The 11,440-nt window shown below is 36.9% G+C and overlaps 1 protein-coding gene across 1 annotated transcript; it reads left to right on the top strand.

Moving 5' to 3' along the window:
• The first annotated feature begins 1,004 nt into the window (after positions 1-1,004).
• Positions 1,005-4,708, top strand: LOC110760888 (Sterile alpha motif (SAM) domain-containing protein). The gene is made up of 7 exons (XM_021963239.2): positions 1,005-1,425; positions 1,741-1,886; positions 2,197-2,246; positions 2,360-2,922; positions 3,694-3,774; positions 4,173-4,235; positions 4,424-4,708. The coding sequence occupies exons 1-7, from the start codon at positions 1,372-1,374 to the stop codon at positions 4,487-4,489; spliced, it is 1,023 nt and encodes a 340-aa protein (XP_021818931.2). The 5' UTR covers positions 1,005-1,371; the 3' UTR covers positions 4,490-4,708.
• Positions 4,709-11,440: the final 6,732 nt, after the last annotated feature.

Raw genomic sequence — 11,440 nt, 5'->3', positions numbered from 1 at the left:
CTCATTTAGTTTTGTATACCTTTGGATGCTATAATGCCTAATGAATTCAATTTCGACCTATGATATGTGTGAAGATTTGAGTAGCGTAATTAAGTCCTCTCAATCAAAACATATCTGTGTTTTCAAATTTTCTATATATAAATTTTATGTTACAAAGTCTCGGTGGTTAATTTGGATTCTTTATAATTTCTCCTTCTGCTGGGCAACTATCTTGGATACTTGCACACGATCATGAGCATATATATAACAGCCCATATCCATTTGATTTTTTCGCTCAATCTTCACATCTAGGATGGATTGTAAGTAGGGCTGGCTGGAATAAATTATTTACTTGTCTGAAATAATATCAATTAATTTTTATCTCACACAATATTCGGTTGGTAGACGTATGGATTTGTGCGTTTTTCAAATTTTGAACAATTCAAAATCAATAGGTTATAGGTATTGGAGAGGTTTATAGTATTATATAATTGTCAGGAAAGAACACAATTCGTCGAGAAAGATCTATCCCCACGAAAAGAATTCTCAACAATTTCATATGTTTTTTTTTGTATAATTAAGAAAACAGAATAATTTATGAAGTAACCATAAGCTTTTAACTCAAATGAAGGTAGAGAGACACGTCACACAGCCAAATCAGACTTCCTGCAATTAATTATTTGATGAAGGCTTGAAGCCAAGTTTTCATTTCTTAGCGCAAAGAAAGCTCTGAACCTCCAACGTTGGGCTGCTCCTGCTGATGACTCTTTTGACTTGATTTTGACTTTGACTTTGTTATTTGGGCCTTGTATTATCATTGGTGGGCTTTAGGAGACCTCGGCCCTTATCTTTTTATGGTGCAATTTTTGTTTTTCTTTTCATAAATAATTTTATTATGTCTCTTGCAAATTAGTGATAAAATGCAATTATTATTTATTTATTTACGGAAGAAAACACCGTCCTTTCCTTTCCTTACATTTTCATTCCTTTTTCTTTTTAATTATTTAATTTAGTTTTTGGTCTTTCGTTTGAAAAGAGGGTCAAAAGACTGGAGACTTTGAGAGTGTCCAGTAATCAGACGTCTCATATTGGTCCGATCAAATAAAATTCGGGGGCCGACCATCTTCCCAAGTTCGCCATTGTCATTTCATTTCATTTCGACCCAAAAACACACCAAACTCTCTCTCTCTCTATCTCTCTCTCTCTAACCCTAATTGCTCGCCATAAGTTGCACACAAACAGACGGTTGTCAATCTTCTTGAGTTTCGCTTTGGCCGGCATCTTCAATGAGATTAGGGTTTCTGCAGCGGTGATGCCTCGTTTACCAGTCGTCATAGTCGTGGTACAGGCCTGATTAGCTGATTGATAACCTAGGGTTTCAGATTCGAAAATATGTCAGGGACTTCGAGGGGCCAAGTTACCATTACGCTTGGGCGTGGTGGCCAGGTATCTAATCCACTATACCTCATTAAGCTTGCAATATGATCTTTCATTGCTTCCTTATTCAACTTATCCAATTTCTCATTTTCTGTTTTATATGTATGTGTATGTACAGCTTTTTCTTTGGGATTCATAAAACTGAATAAGTCTACATTTTTAGTTAGTGAAAAGAAAGAAACTAAAGCAACATGAATTAAAGGAATTGAATTTTCAATATTTACTAGTATTTACTCAATTATATTAGCAACTGCTAGGAAGGTTAGGTTTTTCCCTGGTTTTGGTGTCCATGAAAATGCAATGACTTGTATCACCATTTGACAGGTAGTGAAGAGGGCAGTTTCCGGGTCTGATGGTTCTTTATCTGATTCTCTGCCTGCAGCTGGGACCAAGCGGTCTGTTAGAGATAGGTTAGGAGGTAATGTAGATGGTGCTTTCTCGCATGGAAGCCTACACAACAGCAACAAACGGTATGCCCTTCATTACTTTTCAAGTTCTATTATTATTGTTTTTAGAAAGATACTGTTCCTTTGAATGTTGCCATGTCTGACTCAGAGCTTCTCTTGGTGCCTTTTATAATTCCTCGTAAATTATACTATTGATACAAAATTAAATAACATGGGTATTGAGTTATATTGAAATATTGGTATAAGTCGCAGGCAATATGTATGACTGTCGGCAATGGAGCTAGAATGTTTTGATGTCTATATGGTTTTTACATCCTATGAGCATAAAAGTCCCCAGCCAAAGTCAAATTTATGGTCTTATTTTACCTTGCAGCCAGCGAGGAGATTATGGTGTGTCAAGTTTGAACTCCAATGGTTTTGATGGTAATAAGCTTACTCCGGAGCAATTGCAATATCGCTGCATTACTGCATTACTGCATTACTGTATTTCTGAATTAATTTCCAATTTCTAACCTCTCTGCCTTTAAATCACCAAGATGCGCGAATTGGTAAAGGTGACCTCCGATTTAAACTCATGCAAAAGAATGCGTTTAGACGAGCTCAGAGTGATGATGATCAGAGGCATGGGGACCTTCGTGAGAAGCTTTCAAAGGCAGTTCAGCGACCTTCTACTGGCCTTGACCCACGGCAGAGCTTGCCCGAACTAAAGGAGACTGGTGCCATGGCTCGAATCCCTTCTACGAGAAGTGCAGATGATTTGCCGCATGTGGACTCGTTGAGAAATTCTTATTCCCCTTGGACACTGGACCATTTAAGACGAAGATCCCCAGATAGAGTTATAGTCACTTCTAGGGGCCTCTCCCCACAGAGGAATCCTGAAGAATTGCAGAGAAGGCCATTAAACAGGGCATTTGATGATGTCAGATCGGTTCCATATATGAGCAAAGATGTTCTAGATGCTACAAGGCCTGCAAATGCTGCTCCTTTCATGCCTAATCCTCCATTGCCTCCTGGATCTGTGAAGCCTGTGGCCCCACCTCCACCCCATTTGAGCCAACTTCCTCCACTGAGCAGCATTGTACAGAAAAGTTCATACGTGGTACATGCTACTTGACTTTTGCTATTGGCTTTTATCTTTTGGTGTATGAGTTAAAACTCAAGTGCAGCTTATTTTGTGGATAGCTAATTGGTGGTTACTGCTGTATATTTTGTTGATGGGATTTGCTTCTATTATATATCCAGATAAGCTTTGTGCTTGTAGCTGTATGTCCATGAAGAAACTCATTAAATTTGTTTATGCTTATAGGTCCAATTTATGTTTTCATGTATGCTAATCTTACTAGCTGAGCTGACTAGGCATTCTTGAAAGTTTGAAAATTGAAGTAGGATGGCACTTGAGTTTTACGTAGATTGTCTGCATCAAGCTTTTCCCCCACATCCTACAATTAGAACAATCTCTAACTTTCATGTTGGAACTGTGCACTGTCTGCATGATGAAGAAAACAGTAGGCCTGTGTCTTGTAGATACAAGGAAATTAAGTACTTTACTATGGTTGTATCTTGAAGTTTTTATCAAATTACGTATTCTTGTCTCTCTACCTCAAAATGGTTTTCTGCCATAGAACATGTATAATTTGACATGGTTCACCGTTGGATAGCCATCCCAGTTGTGGGTCCTATTACTAACTTTTGTGCTAGTCATTTGTTTGTTTCAACTTTCATTTATTAATATTAGCTAGTTTTAACCATAATGAAGTGGTGGAATAATAAGTTCCCAACTTTTCTTTTTAAAATTTTAGTAATTTACTTCAATCTGCTGATTTTTTTCTTTTGATTTTTCTCCCCTTTTCTGTGTATTTATTGTTTGTAGGGTGATGAACAACAGACTGTAGATGGCTTGCTACAGACGCTGGGGTTGGGAAAATATGCCATCATTTTTAAAGCAGAGGAAGTATGTTGCTTGTTATCTTTGTTTTTACTATTTTAATGTCCTTGGTAATTCATTAGGGTACATTAAGTGATAAAAGGAAGAACAAATTGTGATAGTGCTACAAGTTGCGATACTGGCGTATAACCACACTACTTAGTGGAGGCATTGTTTTATAACTATGTAAGAGGTCATTTGGTTGTAAGAATCCAACATTAGGAATGTGAGCATTATATCTAAGTCTATTAGTGAAAAATCATGTGCTTATCGAATAATATGTGAAACCGTTTAGCTTTTATCAGACACACTCATTTAGCTAACTTTGGAGTTTTGGTGGGCTTATAAGCTTGCTGTGGACAAGTAATTGATTTACTACCTTTTCTCTGATTCAGCTTATAATTGATATATCTGATCTTACACAGATTGATATGACTGCATTGAAGCAGATGGGAGAAAATGATCTCAAAGAGCTGGGAATACCTATGGTATTTACATTTCTCCCCTTTTTCTGTTCTTTTCCTTTTAGTTTGCTTTATCAATGCGGTCCAACTTGGTGTTTTATGGTTGTGTAGCTTGATCCTGCATAATTAGTCATGAAGTTTTGCATGTTACTGGTGGTGAATGTACTATAAGTTGTCATATTTTGTCCTTATGGAGATTGATTTTGTTGCAGGGACCAAGGAAGAAGATTCTTCTTGCTCTCTTGCCCCGTTCCAAGCGGCCACCGGCGATACGTTGAAAGTCAAGATATCTTAGGGACCATCAGTTACTTTTCTATGATTGAAAGCTCATATTAGAAAGCCCCTTTTTTATTTTTTCATGAAATGATTCCGATGTACTTGCTCTCAATTAGGGTTATAAAGCGGCCCTTCAACCAGTTGTCACATTTTAAATCTAGGATGAGAACGTTGTTGGTTTTACGGTAATTGATGGCACCAGAAAATTTTGAGATGTAGAATACCCTATTCTTTCCTTTTTCTTTTCCCCCTTTTGAACTGGAAAATGTTAATTGCCTTTCATATATGAGCACGAAGAACATTTATGCTTAAAATTTTGTAAAAGCAAAATGGTCATACTGTAGGGTTTTAATCCTTAATGTCCACCCTACCCCTTCGGCTGAGTGCTGAAGGTGAGATATGATATGAGAAAAGGAAGATAAAAGAAAAGGCTTTCAAATTTTAGTTTCCTCCAAAGTCACATTATTAAATTAAGTAGACTTTCTTTCTGCCGAGAAAGTAAGCGAAGTAGTTGTTACACTTACAAAATAATGTGTCCTATTTTTGGGCACAGTCGCCTCATCCACCAAGAAGCTTCTTGGGGAAGAATAAGGGCCCGTCCGGTAATGTTTTGGAAGAATGTTTTCAGAGAATAAAAACAAAAAAACAAAGTTTGGTAGATTAATTAGAAAATATCTTTAGAAAATAAAAACAGTGAAAAAGTGTCTGGTAGGACAATTGTTTTTGAGGTGTATTTTTGATAATTTCAATTCTAATTTTTTATTTATTAATTCTGATATTTTTAGAGGCTAAAATTATTATAAACAATGAAGAAAAAAAAATTAAAGCCCAAAAACTATCTTATCTACTTTCTTTTTTCTTTCTTTTTTTCTTCTTTTTCTCCTTTTCTCTCTTTCCTCCTCTTTTCTTCTTCTTTTCCTTCACATGGCTGTTTCTTTTTTCTCTTTTTCTTCCTCATTTCTTCTTCCTTTCCTTCCCAAGGCCCCTTTTTTTTTTCTTCTCCTTTTCTTCCTCTTTTCTTCTTCCTTTCCTTCCCCACCCACTCCTCCTTCCTTCCATGGCATGAATCCCATACACCCACCCATCACTCTCTCTCTCTCTCTCTCTCTCTCTAGTTTCACTAATTAATGGTTGTGCTGCTTTGATTGGGTGATGATGGTGATTGTGCTGGGTAAGTGGTGGTTCTTCTTCCTCTCTATTTTTATTTTATTTTCTTCTTCCTTTGTATTTTTTTTTCTTAATTTGCAGATTTGTGTTATTTTGGGTTGGAGAAGATGAGAGGTCAAGAAAGGGGGAGAGAAGAGAAGGGTGAGCGAGGAGAGAAGAATTTTGGTTTTTCATATGAGAGGAAGAGAAGATTGAGTGAGAGATGTGTTTTGAGCGTTTGTTTTCTGGGAGAACAAAAACATCTTTTTTCTGTTTTGTAGAAGTAAACGTGAAGTTGGTCTCATTTTATGAAAATATTTTCAATGTTTTTTGTTTTTGCCCACCGAACACGTTTTTGCTTTGTTTTTATTTTTGGAAAATGAAAATGGGCCTTTAAAATTAAACGAATGGGCCTAATGTTTTCAAGAGACTTGAAAGCATTAATTATTGAAATCTCAACAATTTGCTAAGGTTTTTAGCTCTCTTTCCATAAACATTAGATGTCGATTCTTAGCATTCCACCCGACATACACATTAAATTTGAATTAGGTGGCTTATGTGACAATTTGACATATAATAGAGTTTTACATTCCATTTGACATGTCAAATTAAAATATTATTTTATTTGTTATTACATAATATGTTTATTGATTTATTACTTTCTAGGCCCATTAATTGAAAATAAATAAATAAATAACGAAATAACATCACAAAGTCAAATAGGCAAAAGTACCAACATGAGAGAGAAATGTTATTCCATGTAGGATTTAACATTTTGGTCGGAATGAGGCCCAGTTTGGGATTGCTGTCACTTTTAAAAAAAGTTGCTTCTGCTGTGCTTTGAAAATAATTAGCTGTAAAGTAAAGCAGCTCCATGTTTGGTAAACATATTTTTAAAGTGCCGTTAGTACAAAAAGCAGTGTCAAAATTGTTTGGTAAATTTTAATATAAAATTGTTGTAACTGTGAATAATGACTAAAATAGATATGATGTTGAAAGTGTTATGTACTAATCATGTGGTGGTAGTGGTGGTGATGGAGTGGTGGTGGTGGTGGTGATGAAGGTGGAGTCGGTGGTTGTGGTAGTGGTGGTGGTGGGGATGGCAATTGTGGAGGTGGTGGTGGTGGTGGCAGTGGTAGCATGGTGGTGGTGGTGATGTTGGTTGTGGAGGTGGTGGTGGATGTGGAGGTTTTGGAGGAGGTGGTGGTGGCTGAGGAGGAGGAGGATGTGGTGGTGGTGGTGGTGATGGTGGTGGCGGTAGCGGTGGTTATGGAGGTAGTGAATGTGATGGTGCAAGTGGTGGAGTTGGATGTGAAAGTGGAGGTGGTGTCATTTTTTAAAATGAATGATGGTATTTTGGGAATTAAAAAAATTCATTAAAGGTTCATCTTTGCTTCTTTTGAAAGCAGCTCTGAAAAGCATCATAGAGCTTGCTTTTATAAGCTGCTGTCAAAAGGCCACTGCTTTTAAAATAACCGGGATATTTTATTTTTACCAAACACCTTAAAATACTTAACTTTAAAGTGAAGCGGGTTTTTGGCGGAAAAAAGCAATCCCAAACGGGGCTTGAGTCTTAGCTATTTTTTCTACATGTTAAAAGTGCCACGTTGGAGTTAACTTCTCCCTTGGAGATGCTCTTAGTTGTTTTAAAAAGGCATACACTCTCTCTTTAGCCTCTTGCACTTCATTTAGAGCATCTCCAAGGGAGATGTCAAATGCAAAATGTTAAATTTGAATTTGATGTCTTATGTGGCAATTTGACACTTCGGAAAAAATTTAACTTCACCCGAAATGCCAAATGCCATATTATTTTATTAATTTAAAAAGTAAATGGAGCCCATATGACGCATAAAGTTTTAAAAGAGAGTAAACAATAGTGGGGTCCATGACTAAAAAAATATTAAAAACATATTTGACATCAAGCTTTTTGATATGTTATTTTTGACATATCTCTTCTAGCCTTCAAATTCATATAGGATTTGACTACTTGGTTGCAGCAACTTTAACCTTCAATTTTTGCCATTTCATGTCCATGTGGCAATTTGACATATCAGTTGGAGATGCTCTTATAAGTTCATAAAAAGTTATCAAATATTCAATTTGAAGAGCATATGGCTAAAACAGGAGTTTCAAACTCAACCATTTGACCCATCTTCTCACCCTGCCGCTTAAGGTAAACTGATTCTCTGGTTGGATTTCCGTTCTAAACATCCCGAATCTACATGAACTTCAATGTGTCTTCAAAGTTCTATTTTGCTTCTATTATCGATCCTAGATATAATAAACTTTTCCCCTAAATATAAATATTGTAACTACACACTAGGTCAAGTGATAAATATATTTATTTGGTTTTGTTCTCTCCCCTCTCTGTGTACAAAATTCAATCAACCTCTTTTTTTTTTCTTTTTTTTTTTTCTCTCATCTCCATCACCATCGCTCAACCTTCATTTCATACTTGACTCAGTCAAGCCATGACCACATTTATGGCCACTTTTGCATTAGAGGTGAATCCTCCGGCTGATTATTGTGAGTGCTTTAAAGAAAAACGCAAGCTTTGCAACTATATGATAGTAATTTGCATGTGGGAGCTAATTATATTGGTAACGCTTATAACATGTTTGCTTGTCATCAAATTTCTCGTGAGCATGTATCAAGTGAGACAATTTGTTTACCTTATCCTTTTTTTGTCTTGTGATTGGGTTTTAGTGTGTACTCAACACATTCCTTCCCTTATATGTCTCGGCTATAATTGTTGATATGTGTTGTATACCTATCATTATTGCCTTCTTGATAAGGAAGAAGATTGACAGAGATAGAGAGGAAACTGGAGTGGTTGTTGAAGTTTAACGTGAAGGAAATGTTGCAGTTCAAGTTGCACTTGAAGAGATTGTCCTATAATAACTTATCCGGCGAGATTCACTTGAAGGTCAACCATTTGAACAATCTTCTCACCCTCTGGCTTGAGGTAAACCAGTTCTCTGCTTGGATTTTCATTCTGAACCTCTCGAATATGTAGGAACTTCATTGTGTCTTCAATGTTCTGTTTTGCTTCTATATGGATCCTAGATATAATAACTTTTCCCCTTATATAAACATTGTAACAAAAAGATATAAAATAAAAAAGGCTTGATCGGGCCTATAGGCCCGGCGCATTGGATGTGTCTGGTCCATGACCTATGATATTCATGAAGCATTTAATTACACAAATACATCATTTATAACTTTTACAAGTCCAATGTCTCACTCACTCCCCACTGAGTGTCCCTTCATTTCTCACCCTTACTCTCCCAAAATGGCTTGTTCAAGCTTGTAACCTCGCCGGCTCAGCTCTGAGTTCTCAATATCAAGCTAAACTGCCTCTCAGGCCTCATTCCCTACCTCTCTAACCTCATCACTCTCCAACTCCTCTTCCTCTCTTACAACGACTTACACGACAACTTTCCCTTCTCCGTAACCTTGATTTTCCTCCTTTACCTTCTTAATATGTCCTACAACAACTTATCCGGCGAGATTCCCTCGACAGTCAACCATTTGAACAACCCTCTCATTCTCTGGCTTGAGGTAAACAGGTTCTCTGGTTGGATACTGTTATGAACCTCTTGATTCTGCAGGAACTTCAATGTATCTTCAATGTTCTGCTTTTCTTATACTATGGATCCTAGGTATTAATAAAAAATTTCCCCTGAATATTAAGTTTGATTATCATTAGTGTTAGTAATCATATGTCGCCCTTATTTATTTCAGATGTGGCGTCCAAAATGAAATAGAAAAAGAAGCCCATGGCACATATCGATCAATCTATCTCAATCATATAAACCTTAAAACCCTCGACTTTTCTCCATACACAATGGCAATACTCGACTTCTCTCCCTCAACAATGGCACTATTATTGCTCTTAACTCTTGTTCATGCATCTCTTCATCATCAAACCTAGATTTGGAAACTTTACTTGCATTCAAATAAAGGGCAGACACATCCAAGAGTCTCACTAATTGGAATAAGAGTACCAAATTTTGAAGTTAGTTCAGAGTTTTGTAAAAACCGAAACCACTGAGTCCGAAGCCTCAATTGGGAAAATCTCAGTCTACACAACTCTTTTGAGTCTCTAATGTTGGTGGATAACTTTTAGGTTCTCAATCTTGAGGGGAACCACTTATTAGGGCCAATTCCCAACCCTTTTAACCTCACAAGACTCCAAATCATTTTCTTCTCCGACAAGTAGTTATTCGGCGACTTTCCTTTCATCATAACAAAACTTTTCAATCCTCACCGACTCGATTTATCCTATAAAAAGTTCTCGGGCGAGATTCCTTGGATACTTAATCATTTAACCAATTTGCTCACTCTTTAGCTCAACGTTAACCGTTTCTTTGGTTCCATTTCCTTCCCAAAGCATCCTAATATAAAGGTGTTCAATGTCTCATCTAACCTATTGACCGGAAAAGTACCAAATTCTTCACAATCTGAAGAAATTGTAAATACTTACCAAACTTTTATGACTCAACAGACATATAAGTTTTTTTGTTCTTATGATTATTAGAACTTATGCAGAGGAAAGTAATTGTAAATCTTTATGAAAATTTTATGACTCAATAGTCATATCAAGCATTTTAGTTCTTATGGTTATTAGAACTTATGTGGAGAAAAGAAATTATCTTACTAGTTTTCCTGAAAGGTTAAAATAAAATTAGCATTTATTAGCTAAAAACCAAAACCATATTTGTAACAAAAGATAAAACAAAAATTAGGGAAAAAAAAGTCACAACCACGATCGGGCTCGGCAAGCCCATATAGGCTTGGTAAAAGAACTTTGATATTCATGAAGCATTTAATTTGATTAATGCCCACACCAATACCTCAATTACAAGTTTTACAAGCTCAATGCATCACTCACTCATCTATGAGTGACCCTTCACTTTTCTCCCTTACTTTTCCAACATGGGTCGTTCGAGGTCATAACCTCGCTGGCTCATCTCCGAGTTCTCAGTCTCTAGCAGAACCACTTCTCATGCCCCACTATTGACCTCTCCAACCTCACTGCTATCTCAATCACATAAATCCTAAAACTCTAGACTTTTCTCCCTTAACAATGGCAATACTCGACTTCTCTCCCTCAACAACGGCAATACCCACTCTATTATTGCTCTTAATTCATGTTCATGCCTCTCCTCATCATCAAACTCAGATTTGGAGCCTTTACTTGCATTCAAATCAAGGACAAATATATCCAAGAGGCTCACCAATTGGAATAGGAACACCCACTTTTGCAACTAGTTGTAAGTTTTGTAAAACCGAAACCATCGGGTCCAGAGCCTCAATTGGGAAGATCTCAGTCTACACGACTCTTTTGAACCTCTAACATTGCTGGATAACTTTTGGGTTCTCAATCTTAAGGGGAACCATTTTTTAGGGCCAATTTCCAACCCTTCTAACCTCACAAGACTCCAAATCATTTCCCTCACCCATAACTAGTTATTCGACGACTTTCCCTTCACCATAACAAAACTTTTCAATCTTCACCGACTCGATATGTCCTACAACAAGTTCTTGGGCGAGATTTCGTGAAGACTCAATCATTTGACAAATCGGCTCACTCTTCAGCTAGACGTTAACCGTTTCTCTGGTTCCATTTACTTCCCGAGGCTTCCCAATCTGAAGGTGATCAATGTCTCATCTAACCTATAGAGCGGCAAAGTACCCAATTCGTTTTCGGGTTTTCCAGAATCGTGCTTCACTCAAAACAACAGTCTGTTAAAGAATTGAGATTCAAGCATTGGACATGCCCTTAACAACTGGGAAAGAGAGTT

This window comes from Prunus avium, chromosome 1 (assembly GCF_965620075.1).
Source record: "Prunus avium chromosome 1, drPruAviu1.hap1.1, whole genome shotgun sequence".
NCBI lineage: Eukaryota > Viridiplantae > Streptophyta > Magnoliopsida > Rosales > Rosaceae > Prunus > Prunus avium.
This window is presented reverse-complemented; position numbering and strand designations above follow the sequence as displayed.